Below are 15,680 nucleotides of genomic sequence, written 5' to 3' on the forward strand. Positions count from 1 at the left end.
GGTACGACTATTTATGTACACTTGAGTCGCTTAAATTTCTCACAAATTACATAACAGTAAAACTCTTATAATATTACTTACTAAATAACCTTATAAGACATGACCTAAACCATCTAACGCGATGATGACGTAAAGCACTGGTAAAAAAAACGCTCAATCCAGCGTTTGACCCGCCGCACACCCGCCGGTCTACCACCACCATCACACACCCGAGCTGTCAGTTAGTTGTTTTGTTGCATCCCCAACAACTGCACGCTACCTGTGCGCTCAATAATTCACTTATTTGACTTCCTCGCTATCCGATAGATAGCCTAAAATGTTGCCTTATTTCTCTGCTGCACTTTGAGTGCCGGATATTAGAGTGGCTTTTTAATTTGAAATATTGATAAATAAAAACCTGTAAGTATGAAGCTGCATACAGGATATTCTACTGTGCTTTTTACGGTCTTAGATCATATTCTAACTGTAAGATTGATTGAAAGTATGGCACTGGAGTACAAATGAATGTCTAAGTAACGTGAGTGGGTCAAAAGTCTGACTATGGTGAGGTACTGTCACCTTTAGAATAAGAGAACTCATTGAGAAAAAACTATGCTAAAAAACATACGGGATCTTACTATGCACATGGAAAACTTAGTAAATATACGGAGTAAATGTAGGATATTACATCAATTGTACTAATATTATATGCATCTACATCATCATTGTATTTACAAAACAACATCCGCGTTGTTTTAATTTCGGTAAGTAATAATTTTTCAAGCTCACATATTTGCATGGCGCGTTGTTTAATATCGAAAATGTAAGCTCATCTGTGTGAGCCAAACATTTTCAATAATTAAATTATTTGGTATAACACCAGCAACGGTATTAAACAAAAAGCCATGAATACATAAACATGGTTCGTAAACGCGAATTTTTCACGAATAATAGTAACAATGTGAAAACGCGAACTGAAAATACGCGAGCGTTCATAATCTCGCGCGCTCTTTGCGATAACAGAATATCAAATAAGTAATGTTCTAGCGGGTTTTTTTATAACTTAAATTAATTGAATCAGATTCTGTAATACTCGACGTATTTCACATATTATTATAACTACGTATCTAATATATGACTTAACCTCAATATTATAACAATGGTCAGTTTCATCATCAAACGTCGCTTACATTAGTTTTGAACCACATTTTCGCCGATGACAACTAAATGAAACGTTACATAATAATATCAAAAATTATTTTCTACAAATCCACATAACATAATGTGGAGCCAATGACCGACCACGGAACGTCAATTGCAGTCCATTGTATTAGAATCAAATGAATTTACTAATGACTATCAATTTGCATATACTGACGACCCAATCATTGTGTGAAAATTAAATAAAATACGAAAGGCCCGGAATGGCTGCAACACAGTTTAAAATAAAATTGGCCATGCAGCGCGTGCAACTATTTTATTCCAATTATTGCTTTATTTTAACACGTACTGTTCCAAAATTTTGTGCCTCAGGCTGCGCACGTCCGACAATCGGTGACCGATTTTTTATAGGAGAAAAATATAACACACTGGTCAATAGTGCAACGAATACGTCCTACAAAAGTTAATCAGAAAATCCTAGTAAGATCGTCCTACAAAATTCCTACAAAAAATCGGCTAGCTTGTCTGTCCTACAAAAAGTCTGAAGTAGGTGGGCGTCCTAAAGTGTAGGCTTTACACTTGAGAACAATAAATCTGGGTCAGTTTCAAAAACCTTAATGTACCGCCCTCAGTTGTTAAGAGTAATTTTAAGCTAAAATGTATGTAAATAATCCTAGATTAGTCCTAAACAATGTAAGTACTGTAATAAATAATGTAACTCATTTTACTTTGTTACAGTGTAAGTAATTAATAATCTGAATTTGTGAGCCAAACTCGAAGCTGCGAACATATTATAGAGTAGGTCAATGGGTGGTCAGTGGCTCAATAGTTTGCAATTTAGTGTACTTCACTAAACTACAATATATTTTAATTTTCCGCTATATGTTACATTTCAATTACATGGTATTTTAGTACAACTATTTGCACACTGCACAAAATACAAATATTTGTATATAAAAAGTTTATTTTGTGTTAAAAGCTGTACAAATATAGTTCCAATCGCTTTTACATATTGTTGTATATTAAAATTGTTTTGCTGCGCCCTAACAGTGTATCATGTATGCCTCTAAATTCTATAACACCTATGTAGCACTCATGATCGCAATAAATATTTGAAGTTGAAGTTGACAAGAGAGATCAAAAAACCAATTGATAGTTTATTGACATAAATAATTATTGATGTGATCCTCTGCTCTTTGTATCCTATTTCACACAAAATAATAAAATTATGCCATTCTAAGATTTTTCCCTTACATTCTACCAAGTATTTTAACAAAATCTTACCTCTTTCAGCAGCAGCGCGTCCGCCCCCAACGACGGCCAAAACGAGAATGATCAAAACCGCTTTCAACGCCATCTCGTGTCAGCGCGCACTAATCACACCATTACCACTACACACACTATGATAGCTTATTTACACACACACTGATAACTAACTCAAAACATTTCTAGTCGGTTTTCATTCGGAATTATAACCTGAAAAAAGAAAAAACACACATAAGTAAATTATTAATAATTAGGTATACATATATTAATTGCATGAAATTGTACATTTATAGGTTTTCTAGCGGGAATTGTGGATTGCGAAATAAACGGTGTTTGGTTGAATATATTAATTCGCGTATATTATTCACGTTGGTCCGCGCTTCTCGTATAATATTAATATCTGTTCTGACTTATTGGATTATAGTTGTGTACATTAATACAGACGTCGATGGCTCTTAATGAACACAATTAAGTGTTTCTTAGGTTTCATCTCCTTTATTGCCTAGAAACTTACTCTTATTGAGGATGCTACTTTATTGAAATCGGTCTTCACTAGTTCAAATAAATATCTTGTAGGTGGATTAATTTCAAACACCTAATACGCCCTTCACTCTTCTATGAATGTCATGAAAAATCTTTTTAGAAAACGAAGTGTACAAAACAATTTTGTAAAATTGGTAGAGGGTATATTTTTGAACAATTCGGTTGAATGAGCAATGAATACGTATCATTTAACCGATTCCTTCCTGTCGGCTCAATTAACTGCGGCTTCACGCAACCCGATAGCCGGCAATCAAAGTTTCAGTTTTACAACAATTCAGCTTCCTACAATATCGTATTTATTACGAAGGTTATATCAAAATCATTTCTATTATTTCTATTTTGTAATCCAACACTTGCTTATTAACTCTCTCACTGTATATTTACTAAAAGTTAAGTTAGTTTCTATTTCTAATTCAATTCAAGTTTGGACAATTCAAATAAACTTAATTCTATTCTACAGTTATTTTTGGTGCGACCTCATGAATTTTCTATTATTTGAAAATAGTTCTTGTTTTGTGTGGCTTTTGGTGTAGTGTTTAGTTTTAGACCTAAACTTTACTAGAATTGAATAATTGATTAATCCTTTCTTGACTTACAATAGGTACCCATAATGATATACAAATGCGAAATACCTAAAACTGAAATGGTTCAGCATGTGCTAAACTTCATAACATCACAGGTTCCATAATCTCCCGAGCCTTTTCTCTACTATGTTGGAGTCGGCTTCCAGCCTAACCTGATGCAGCTGTGTACCAGTGCTTTACAAGGAGTGACTGCCTACCCGATCTCCTCAACCCAGTTACCCGGGCAACCCAATAATCCTTGGTAAGACTGGTGTCAGACTTACTGGCTTCTGATTACCCGTAACGATTGCTAAAGATGTTAAATGACAGCCGGGACCTAAGCACAGCACATAACAGGTTATGATTATAATTATTCTTTGCTCATTTTCATGATACAGAAATGAGAATACTATAAATAGTAGCAATTTCCCGAAATCCGTGAATCATAGTGTTGTGACCTAATTCTATATCGGAATTAGTTTGTCTGCTTTATTTCGGAGTCTGCTGTATTTTGTCGCGAACAATTAGCATTAGCAGGCGATCGGATAAGTTCAGCGAAATATTTAAACACCTCATTCAAATTAAACTGGTGTCTGCTTTTGGTTAATTCGATACTTTGTCTACTTTATTTGTAGTGTGCTACTTAGTTTAGTGAATTTGTCAATCTATGTGTTAGTATACTCATATAAAGAGGATTGTTTGTACTACAAAGGCTTCGAAAGTTCTGAACCGCCTTGAAAAATTTAGAGACTGTTGGGTAGCTACACTATACTCGAGTGATATAAGTCATATTTTATCCACGTGCGGGAAACAGTTTCCTTGGAATGAGGATAAAAGCTAATACCTAATATTGTGCCCTTGAAAATCATGAGATAATTTAAAAGTTTCTAAGTTGTCTGTAAGAAAACTTTTCGCACGTTTCTAAACATCTGCATCAACTCAGCCGAATGGATGCAACATAACTTTTTTAGAGTATTACTCACCGTTGAATCATAGTTTACTAGAATCTATCTAAAAACTTGTCTAGTTTTTACAGGTACTTCATTTTTTCAGGGTCCATCTCTACAACATGTTGGCATCGTCCAATATAACGCATCGCTGTGTTTAGGTTAAAGATCAAATAGTACTAGCAATGGCATATTGCCAGACTTCGCCTACATTTCGATGAAGTCATTTCCCTTTGCAAATTCCTAGTAGAAAAATGATTGGCTCAGTAGCATATCTTTCATGAAGCTCGTATGAAGAAACTGCATGTTTTGGCAACAATGACACAGGTAAGTGATCAATCACTTGCGCTTAATGGTCGATAAACTAAACACGTGGGGCTTGTGTTTCTGTCAAACGATATCCTGAAACATTTACTTGTAATGTATCAATGTGTCTTGTCATCTGTTTGCACGACAACAATATAAATGATCATATTTTCACACATTGCAGTATGTTGGTTTAGTTACATTTTGAACGAGTGTATTCAGTTTTTTTTTTTAGCATATTTATTTTCTCTTACATGGGTATTTGTGTCAAAAACTAGCCGTTTTGTGATGTGACTGTATAGCGCAATTGTCCAACGCGCAAGACGTGAATTTCGTAACAGTGAAGTATGAAGGGAAAATGTATTACGGATTTAAAACATAGGTAATGCGGTACCAGCTGAATGAAACCAGTGGACCTAATTAGCGTCTAAAATCTTTTTTACTTCTTTAGTATCAGTACCTACATAACATTATAGGTATTTTTTGATTTTTTTTACTGCCCATGAATCAAACTTAACACTACCATTAAATTTTTCATATAATCCTGACATTGCACACTCAACCATCGTATCAAATACTCGACAGTGATCAAAAAACTAAAAATATTATATTTTTAAATGAGACCCGAAAGAAGACTGATAAGCGATTGTTCTGGAGAATTGGGCAGTGGGCATGCAGGATCTATTTTTACTCCTCACCACATGAGTTTGGTTCCGTTAACAGAAATAAACTGAGTGCAGACTGAAGTTATTTCTGTGCTAGCCAGATACGCGAATATGATTACGTGAAGCTAAGTCTAGATATTCTCACTTTCGTTTTCTTACTGAATGAAACTAAAAGGTAGAAATATTATTATACTTGAGGTAATAGAATAGAGTTATTGAGTCACATCTGGTTAGTTAACAAGCCTGTTTATGAGACCAATAAAGAATATTCTTTTGTTTTTGCTAGATATTTACCGAGTGGTGTTATTCTGAGCTGGAAATATTTTCTTATTGTGGTATCAAAAATTGGCGTTAATGTTTAGGAGTAGGTAATTCTGCCATATTGTAGTTATAAAGAGTACCTAATATTTAATCAGATTTACCTCTATTTTTGTTTAACAAAAATAAAGCAAGAAGACAATAGGTACGTATTAGACTAATCTAACCTTGACTCAAAATAATTATTTAACGTTTGTTTGGACTGTGAGAAACATTCTGTATTAACGTTTGGTGACTAATATATTAATGGCCAAGACATTGAATCACGTTACCATGGAATTTTTCGAGGTTATGGAAGAAATTAGTCTTAATTGAAAAATGAATTCTTAGTAATGTATTAAACATTACTAAGAATTCATTTTGAATTGTTAATGAAATGATATCTGATTTCATTTCAAAAACAGACATTTTCCTATGAATTTATGAGAAAATATTTTATGAGAAAACCTCATAGTATACTTTCTTACGTTTTCACACCAGAACGGATTCAATTTACCAAATTTCAAAATTTACAAAGACAGAGGAATCTATTCATCCGCCTATACATACATATACTACTAAAAATCTCTTCTGAAAATGCAAGAGATAACCAAATCACTATCACAAAGGCATTCCAAAAATCCGGGCCATTTCCAAAGCATGTAAATTAAGTCCGTCCATCTACCCGAGCCTGGTCTCCCAACAATGTCTGCCTCATTACATTGCTGCAAGTATGTGCGCCAACTATGGCAATGTTGGCCCAACTATGGCAATGTTGGCCCAACTATGGCAATGTTGGCCCAACTATCAGATTTGTTGCCCGATGTTTGTGGTAAAGTTAGATGTCCTGAGTTTATGGGGTGTTAGTTATTTATGTATAGGTTTAGTAAGGTTTCATGTTGTGTGGAATCTTCGTCTTTTATTGGTCTTTATTTAAATTCAGTTAATGTTAGTCCTGAATCAGTCTTTGATCCTTTCACTTTTTTTACGACTATCCCATCTTCGTTATTTCTGTTGTTTATAAAATGTCTGCGTCTACAGTCACACAATTAAACGCCTTTTTTCTTTCTGCCCCTACAGAGTTTTTGATTGGTTATTTTTTTAACACAAGCATACAATTTTCACATATCGTATAAGCAATTTACTGATTGAACTAATTCTATTGCCATTCAAAATACACCACTAAATCAAGCAATTCAGGGATTTCTTTTCCTCATGTAAAGTCGTCGTTTACCACAATTGAAGAGGAAACTCCATCAAAAATCCAATAAAGCTAATTCATTCAGTTGGAGTGGCTCGTGGCTCCATCAAAGGTGGCTCGTGGCTCCATCAAAGGTGGCTCGTGGCTCCATCAAAGGTGGCTGGTGGCTGATAACCGCATGTTCCGCGTATCACTCCCACTACAAACAGAAGAATGGGATATTGACTCCCTTTGACGACTGTTGGGTTGTGGTACAAGGGTTGAGCTGAAGCGCTTGAAGCTGATAGTGTTCTGTTGTACATGTAAACGTTATCAAAGAAGATGGTTGAACAGTTCTTTTTTTCCTTCCTTGCAGATTAGACTGGAGATTTATACAAGGTGACAGATTCTACCTCTAATATCACAGATTTCTTAAAACGACCTAAAATCTAGAACTGGATACGAGTTTGATTTACGATAAAGAAAGTAGCAGACGCATCTGTGTGATAGAGATTAAGATAATTAAAACATAAGTATTCAGTAACTAATCAATCAGTCAGGCCATTATATAAAAACAACGCGGTGTTAGTCACTGTCATAACCTAATGGCCAAGCTGTAGTCACCTTTCAAGTCCCAACGCATATTATATCCCCGCTCCTATCGTATATCTTGTACCACCCCTACCACGGTGTCTACACTAGCAATGATATTGTCCTGCGTCTGATCACCGCTGACGGGACGCGAATCAATCAGCTACTGTCGGTGGAAGCTTTCCTTTATTGTGAACTGTTTGTTGTATCCTTGGAAGGAGTGGTGGATGTTAGGCCTTATTGTGGACTTGTTTGGTTACAGTTTTGAAAGGTCTTTTGCAAATGGGGTAAGTGGGGGGTTTTCAGGATAGATGGAAAATTGGTTCAGCTGTTAGTTGCTTATTAAACAGTGATTTTTTCTGCATTTTGTACCTCCATAAGATAATCATAAATAATCTACTTTGGAACGCATTTTGATGGTGACAAACGATCTCGTGAAAACTTAACAGTTATAATCAAGTGTGAATGAAAATGTTTGTTATAAATCACTGCGCCTTCTAAGCAGTCGTCTCGTTGTTTTGTAACAATTAGATTAATTTAAACGATAGCCTTTTCAATTTACTTCTCCAAACAGCTCGATTTGAATAAATTTCACATTACACACACACTCGCAAATGTCGCGAGTACTGATCATTACACACACACTCGCAAATGTCGCGAGTACTGATCATTACTCAAGGCGTCCATTAGTCTGAGATTAATGCCTTTCATTAATTATTTTATTTTATTAATTTATATAGCCTCGTCGGGCCTCTTAATTACCTGTATTGTAAGGTTAATGCGACTGAACATTTCTGAATTTTACACGAAATTGTGATGAATGAGCACTAAAGAGTGTCACCTTGTATTTGAAAACTTAGTTTATTGATAGTAAAGAAACTAGAATCTGGATTTTTCATAGCCTAGACCGTGGTGCGCCTTTACCTGCTACAACCTTCCCTTTAAACCTTACAATCATATCTTAATTTAGAAGCAAAGCTGCTATTTATTAAAAACTCTAATAGGAAACACACAATCAAAAATAAGTTGAGATCACTTGTTATGAAGCATTAAAAGACCCACAAAAACAAAAAAAAAATACATGCAGCATGAACAATACTACAAATCTAATAAATTTATAAGATGACTATGATCCATTAACTAGATCACATGGATTAGTGAAGCTTATGTGTAATGTCATTTTAGCTAAGACGAGCTTTAAAAGCTTCTGCATTCACATAATATGAACACATTTTTTCTTTACTCTCACAGATATTCACATCTATCCAACATCATGTAGTTTAGAAACTTTATCCTCATTACGTACTATGAAGTAAAGTCAAAGATTCCACCAGCAGGCCACCAGTTCCCGCAGATAGTTTGCACAAATACAGAGAACTGGCTTGTTACTGCTGATTTAATATAGAATAATATTATCCTACCACTTGCACATTTCGGTGTACAGGGCCAAATTGAATTTCAGGTTTCATGCCCTGAAATGGGCGTAGTATTGTGTTACTGTGGTTTGCTGTTTAGTAAGATCAGATATTTCAACCAACTGAAAAAGGAATAGGTTCAAATATTTCTATTGCAAATAGGCCTTAACAGGCTCTTATGAAACGTCACACTAGTTGCACGGTTCCAAAAAGTTGGTTTCATGTAGAAGAGTCGATAAAAACTCCATGGACACTTTTTTATCAATTCGGTTATCAGTGTATTTAATTTCTAAAATAATTCTTATACTGAGCTTTCCTTGTTGTTATATAAAATGCAATATAGCAGAAAACAGACAAACAGCCCACATTGAGCTATTACTAGATACAGAGGTTGAATCCGTACCTTGATTACAGCAAAACTAATATTATGCATTACTCAACATGCAGAATACACACGACATTACACTGAATACTAAACTTCTGTCCCAGATAATATTAATAACCGTGTAACATCTAATCACAGGGAAGCCACACAAGTGCTAAATAATACACAACACTTATAATATTTATTGGCAATATTCGCGTGTCCCGGGCGGATCGGAACGCAAATTTCCGGGGTTAAGTATAACCAGTTAGATGAAGGGAGTTAACTGAACGAAGATGCGAAACTTAAACGCTCCACTAAATTCAAATATCGGTGAAGAGAAATTGAAATACTTTGTGATGGAATCTCTTGCTGTTCCCATGCTTCAGTAACCTTTGAACTGGGTTTGGTTGACGAGATACACGAGAGTGAATGTCAACTACTTGATAAAAATAGTAGTGTTATAATAGTTCCAAAAGTAATTCTGTTATATTGGAACTGATGTAGTTGGTAATAGGCTAGATGGACGAGTAGTGTTAGTTCCAGTACAGAAGCTTTCATGTTGTCAGGTTATCTATTCACGAAAACTAGATCTCAATGTATATGGTCATAATGATACATATAAACAGTAGATAGCAGCTAAATCAACCACAATCTTTGCCAATTTTAATACAACTTCAATTTACCAGACACCACATTATTAGCTCAAAGCTAAACCCACTTTATTCCAAAACCAACCAAACCCGAATCTCTATACAAGACTTAACCACGTCATTACAAACTCCATAGTGACGTAGCTGTGACGTCACGCGCTACACAATAGGTCCGAGCCTTCGAGCCTTGTCTAACCAGTGCGACCTTCCCAAGCCATTGTTCCGAGCGGGCCACTCGCTGCTCCTATTGGCTCCCATTCACTTCGGAACACTTCGGTATATTCAAAATTTGAAGATAATGTTCGAAAGTGGATTTGATTTTGGAATAGCTATTTCAGTTTGGAAGATAAGCATGATTTTGTGAGATAGAGATTGCAAAGGTTTTAACGTCTGATCTGTTTTTTGAATATTGTGAAAACTGTGTTATTTGTTTAACCAAACTAAGCAGTACTTAGCTGCTCTGCTGTAATCATCAAAAGTTAAAATTTCAATTTCTTCGGACAACAGGGTATCAATGTAGTCTGATGTTTAAAGTTAACCCATCTTCAAAGTTACAAAGAGGAAATTTTTCATGTCAAAAAACTTTTCATCTGCTAGTAACAGTAGCTTTACCTAACGCGTCAGTCAGACAGAAACTAGAAGTATCTATCGAAGCTAATCGACCTACACCCGAATGATTGAACCTTTGAACACTAGGATCGCGCTAACAGCCGATGCTTAGAACTCTCTAGAACATTTTACATCGCCCGTCATGTACAGGTGAAGTTTTAAACCCTTAACTAGGCATATGGGGTCAAAAGATATATAAATAAACCGGCCAAGTGCGAGTCGGACTCGCGCACCGAGGGTTCCGTACAAATGCTGTATAGATAAAAAGTGAGTTTCGCGCCAACCGTTCAGTTTAGAAAAATCATAGTTATGGTAATTTCGTGAGAGTCAAAATAGTTAATATTTTTTATTTTACAATATAACTAAAATAGTAGGCCAGTACCTTGTAAAAGTTATTTTATTGAAGTTATTTATATACAACATTTTATAGTCATCATTCAGAAATCTGATCGAAAAAAACTAATTATGTCTTATAGGTCATGGGGCATATCTGACCCGCTTTGTAAAAAGTGGCGGACATGAATCAAAGTAGTTTTAAATCGTGGAGAATGGTATGACGTTTCTTTGAATATAAATATTTTATTAAAATTCCATGGAGACGAATGTCCAGGATCGTTTGAAAAATATAAAAGACAAGCAGTTTCAGAGGATTGTACAGGTTGCAATGCTAGTTTTTTTTGTTAAAGAATTTTCATAAAGAAGGAAGATGCCAATTCGGATGACCAGGATCTGATGAGAATCTGGAAACCCTGAGAAATCGAGGGCAACTCTTGAATATTGTAGGCACGCATCGAGTCATAACCAGATATGTGAGTGTATTTTTGAGGGTACTGGTAAACAGTGAAGGTTTGGAGCTGATTTGATTATGGAGACTACGAGTCGAGGGAACTCCTGAACGGTATGTTGCAACTACCACGTGTTTGGGTTTATTTTATTCGTATTGGCGAAGACTTTTCACATAGATAGGTTTGACTGCCATTGTGGGATCGATAGCAAAGATCAGATATAGTTATGGGAACTCCTTTACAATTTATAACGTAACCTTGTGTTGGAGCTTATTTTATTTTAGGTGACGAGAATTCACTACTAACTTGGGTTAAAGCAGCCATTGCAGGAATGGGATCTTTTATTTTTGAGGGATTAATCACCTAACGAGCCCCAGTTTCAGGTTTTTTTCGAAACCGCCTGACGACTTGTAGCTGTCGAATTGTAACAACGACTGCTAGAGAGTAGGATTCGGGGCTGCTGGCTTTACGTTTCTAGAGCCTTGACAAAAGTATTCTGTCCCTTTCTTTGTTTTATAAAGTCGGCTTTATTTTGTAGCATTTTACAAACAAATCCAACTTCAAACATATAAAAAAGCAACAAGAAAACAAAAGCAAGAAAGAAATTAAAAAGATGTTAGGTGCATCGGTCTAGAAGTCGGTGTCTAGAGGATGCATCTATATTTATTTAACCACCGAGATCTAGACCGATGCATATAAACAGTTTTATTGTTGTTTTTTTTTTGTAAAAAGTTTTTATTTTTAACTTTTGTGAAAAGTTCTCGTCAATACGAATAATATAAACACGACGTAACTAAAAACATACCGTTAAGGAGTTCTCTCGACTTTCTCACGTCTCCATCATCAGGTAAGCTCTAAACCTTCACTGTTTGATAGTATCACCAGACATACATCTGAGAATCAAGTTTAAATCCTATGCATGCCTACAATTTCTGATAGTTGCCCTCGATTTCTCAGGATTTCCATCATCAGATCCTGACCTGATGACAATGGAAATAAACGGCGAGTATACTCTTTCACTACAAAGAAATGATTTCTCAAATCCGTCAAACGTGGTCGTTTAAATTCCCCATTGAAATGAGTAAAATATTTGATGTTTACACCTGATTTTCTCTAGATTCCCATGGTTCACATTGATGCGACTAATGCCATAGTAAATCAGAGCCTTTATCATTATACTGTGCTATATTTCGTTCGTATCCGCCGTGGGTATGGTTTCCATACTAAGGTGCCCAATGACCTTTGAATGATTTAAAATTTTTCACAGTTTAGAGGCCATTATATTTAAGAAGTGTATGATATGAATTTCACTTTTTATCAAAACTTTAATATCTCTACGCGTTCATGTGAAAAAGGGTAAGTAGTAAGTTTATAATTATTAAAAAAAAATTTTTTGTCATGTAAGCAAAAATAATATTATTTTAATATTTTATGTAACTTCAAATTTATCATTTTCGTAATTTTTCTTTTATCTGTACTATATAACGTTGCTTCGTGTCGAATTTCAAGATTCTGAGTTCACGGGAAGTACCTTGTAGGTTTTGATTCCCTAGCGTGTGACGGAAATTCGTCTAAGGTGTCGGTAAAACTGCTGTATCTTTTGATCGCGTTAACTTAGAAGTTTGATTTTTTCATTGCTTAAAGGGACAATAGACCTAGGTATTTGGTATAAATTTCAATTTGGTACCTTTATTCATTCGTGAGAAATAAGGTAGTAAGTTTCATTTTATTAAAATATTTTTATTATATTATATAACAAAAAAAATGTGATTTTCGCAATTTTTCCTATATTTGCATTATATGACAATGCTTCATGCCAAATTTCAAGATTCTGAGTTTACGGGAAGTACCCTGTAGGTTTTGATTAATTTGCGAGTGTCGAAAATTTGTTGAAAATATCGACATAATCGGTTGTATCTTTTGATTGGCTTGGCTTAGAAGTTTGATATTTTCACAGCTTAAAGGGACAATAGACCCGAGTATTTCATGTGAATTTCAGCTTGATACGTTCACGCGTTCTTAAGATAAAGGGTCTTGACAGACAGACAGACAGACAGACAGACAGACAGACAGGCAGACAGACAGACAGACGGACAACAAAGTGATCCTATAAGGGTTCCGTTTTTTCCTTTCGAGGTACGGAACCCTAAAAATCACCTGGAGTGTGTAGGTAACAAACATGTGTCTTAACACCTATTTTGTTTTAAGTTTACTTAAGCTATTCAGTATGTTTTTTTTTTATATTTAAGAAAAAGTTGAATATTTTTTTTTTTTTGTTGTATACAGTCAAAAGAAGGTTTTTGTGTAGTAAAATTAGCTAAGAATTACAAATTGAATATCAATATTTCATTTTATTTATTTCTTCAACTTCATTTTCATATTTTTATTTGGTGTCAGTAAAGACCCCTTGCACTTTTTTTTGAATGCTCCTATTTAAATAAGTAATTGTTCCCAGAAATAAGTGGGTTTCCACGTGCCTTATTTTAATGTAAACGAGTATATTACCAAATACGCGTGGGGAGATCTTCTCAGAGATAAAAGTAACATTTAAACTGACGTTTAGTTTCCAAGAAAGTCTATAAAGACTCACAGATGGAGGTGGATTTGTTAGAAGTCCAAAATTCAATTAAGTACTAAGGAAAATACTCAACAGCTCACTCGATTACACTCGATATTGCACCTTTTTCAATATAAAACTCATAAGATGACGCACATGAACATTTTCGCGTGACATTGCTATAGTGCACAAGAACATGGATACAATGACTAAGGTGCACATTTTGTTTTCTATTTTCGCACTTTTAAATGGGTAATCGCTGACCGTCGGCCGAACACTGTTTCCAGCCTAAGTTAGCTTTGAGCAATGACCAACCTTGACATTGCTAATATATCGGTCCACAGCTGTTACTTAGTTACAGTTTTGTCTCACGAAAACGGGTTAGCCAAACTTGTATATACGTCGTAGCCATATCGTAGATTTGACCACTTCATGAAAAGATCGAGCATTTCATGAAATGGTCGCGTTTCATGAAATGTTCATGTTAAGTTGACCACACGCACATAAGTCTTTGTATGACTTGAGCACTACTGTGCTCCTGAGCTTACGCATACAAAGACAATATACATGTACATTTACACACACAAGTAAACCTCACCCGCTTTCTTGAGATAAACCTTCCCACCTCACAGTTTATTAATAAACTCAGTACACTTGATCATGTTAAAAAGTCATCGTTGGGAAATTTCCTCAAAGCTTCCGAAGTTGTAAGAAATATTCGTGTACCTCTTACCCTTACCCCAAGCCCTTACCCTTAGCCATGGAGTAAAGAAAATGAGCGGAGATACCATAAGGCAGGTAGGTCAGACTCCTTGTTTTAGGTCAAATACGCACAGTTGGCGTGATCAAAACGATATTTTAGGAGTGAATTAACGAGGCGTACGGGTTCTTTGAGACATTTATCTACGATTTTTGGTTTTACAAAAAAAATTGCGTATAAGGGCAGAATCAGTAACATTCTTCGTCCCTCGAACACCCGCATTTTGGCGCGCTACTTTCATAGGAGATTGTCCATTACGGCACCATTTTTTCTTGGAAATTATCAAACGACCCCTCCCGTTGTAGGTGCAGTGTGAGGTAGTGTCAGACTTTTAGTGACTAACACCCACCATGTTCCTTTATATACCAGGGCCGCGGTACTTTCGAACAATCCCGCAGCCCCAGTTATGGCATCTCCACTTCGCTCATCATTTATTTCTCGGTGGTTGAACCTACCGACTTTGCAAGGGACACCCTTATTCCTCCATAATTGTACAACAGATTATAAATTACGCCAGGTGGCTTAATTAACTGTAGCCTCTTAGCTAGGGGGACCATGATTTTGGGGGACAACGTAATAATTTGATGGATGGGATAATTGTATGGGATAATGTTTGTATGTTTGTGGACATAGGTGCTCGATGGATGAGAGCTTTCTTAATTTAATAGAGTAAAGGATGTCCTCATTTTTTAACTTATACTTGTCGAGTTTCTTGTATGTATCCATGTATGTAGTGAAGTAAGTTTTAGTTAACACTCATTATGTCTTCAGCAGATCAAAAAGTTAAGAATTTACTCATGTTCTTATCCTGTCTAAACAGATTTTAATTTCTTAAGCAAATTCAACAAAACAACCCACAATTCTATTTATTTGTCGACTTCTTTTAATCACAGATTCATTAACAAACCAACAAACAAAGATAGCAATCACAAATATTTCATTCCCCCTTCAACACAATCCATGGTCACCCTTCCTTTATCTCGCTGTTCTAACTGTCACCTACACAAAGTTAACGGCGACGGCATAACGACGCAACAGT

At 35.5% G+C, this 15,680-nt stretch overlaps 1 protein-coding gene across 5 annotated transcripts in view; it reads right to left on the reverse strand.

Annotated features, from left to right (window-relative positions):
* LOC124642905 (hemicentin-1) overlaps positions 1-15,680 on the reverse strand; it is a 470,700-nt gene that overhangs the window by 424,574 nt on the left and 30,446 nt on the right. For all 5 annotated transcript variants that reach the window (XM_047181655.1, XM_047181654.1, XM_047181656.1 and 2 more), the window contains exon 2: positions 2,425-2,616. In XM_047181655.1, coding sequence (XP_047037611.1) covers positions 2,425-2,497 — 73 coding nt within the window. In that variant the 5' untranslated portion in view covers positions 2,498-2,616. The remainder of the gene's footprint in view (positions 1-2,424; positions 2,617-15,680) is intronic.

The sequence above is a fragment of the Helicoverpa zea genome, chromosome 26 (genome assembly GCF_022581195.2).
Source record: "Helicoverpa zea isolate HzStark_Cry1AcR chromosome 26, ilHelZeax1.1, whole genome shotgun sequence".
NCBI classification, from domain to species: domain Eukaryota; kingdom Metazoa; phylum Arthropoda; class Insecta; order Lepidoptera; family Noctuidae; genus Helicoverpa; species Helicoverpa zea.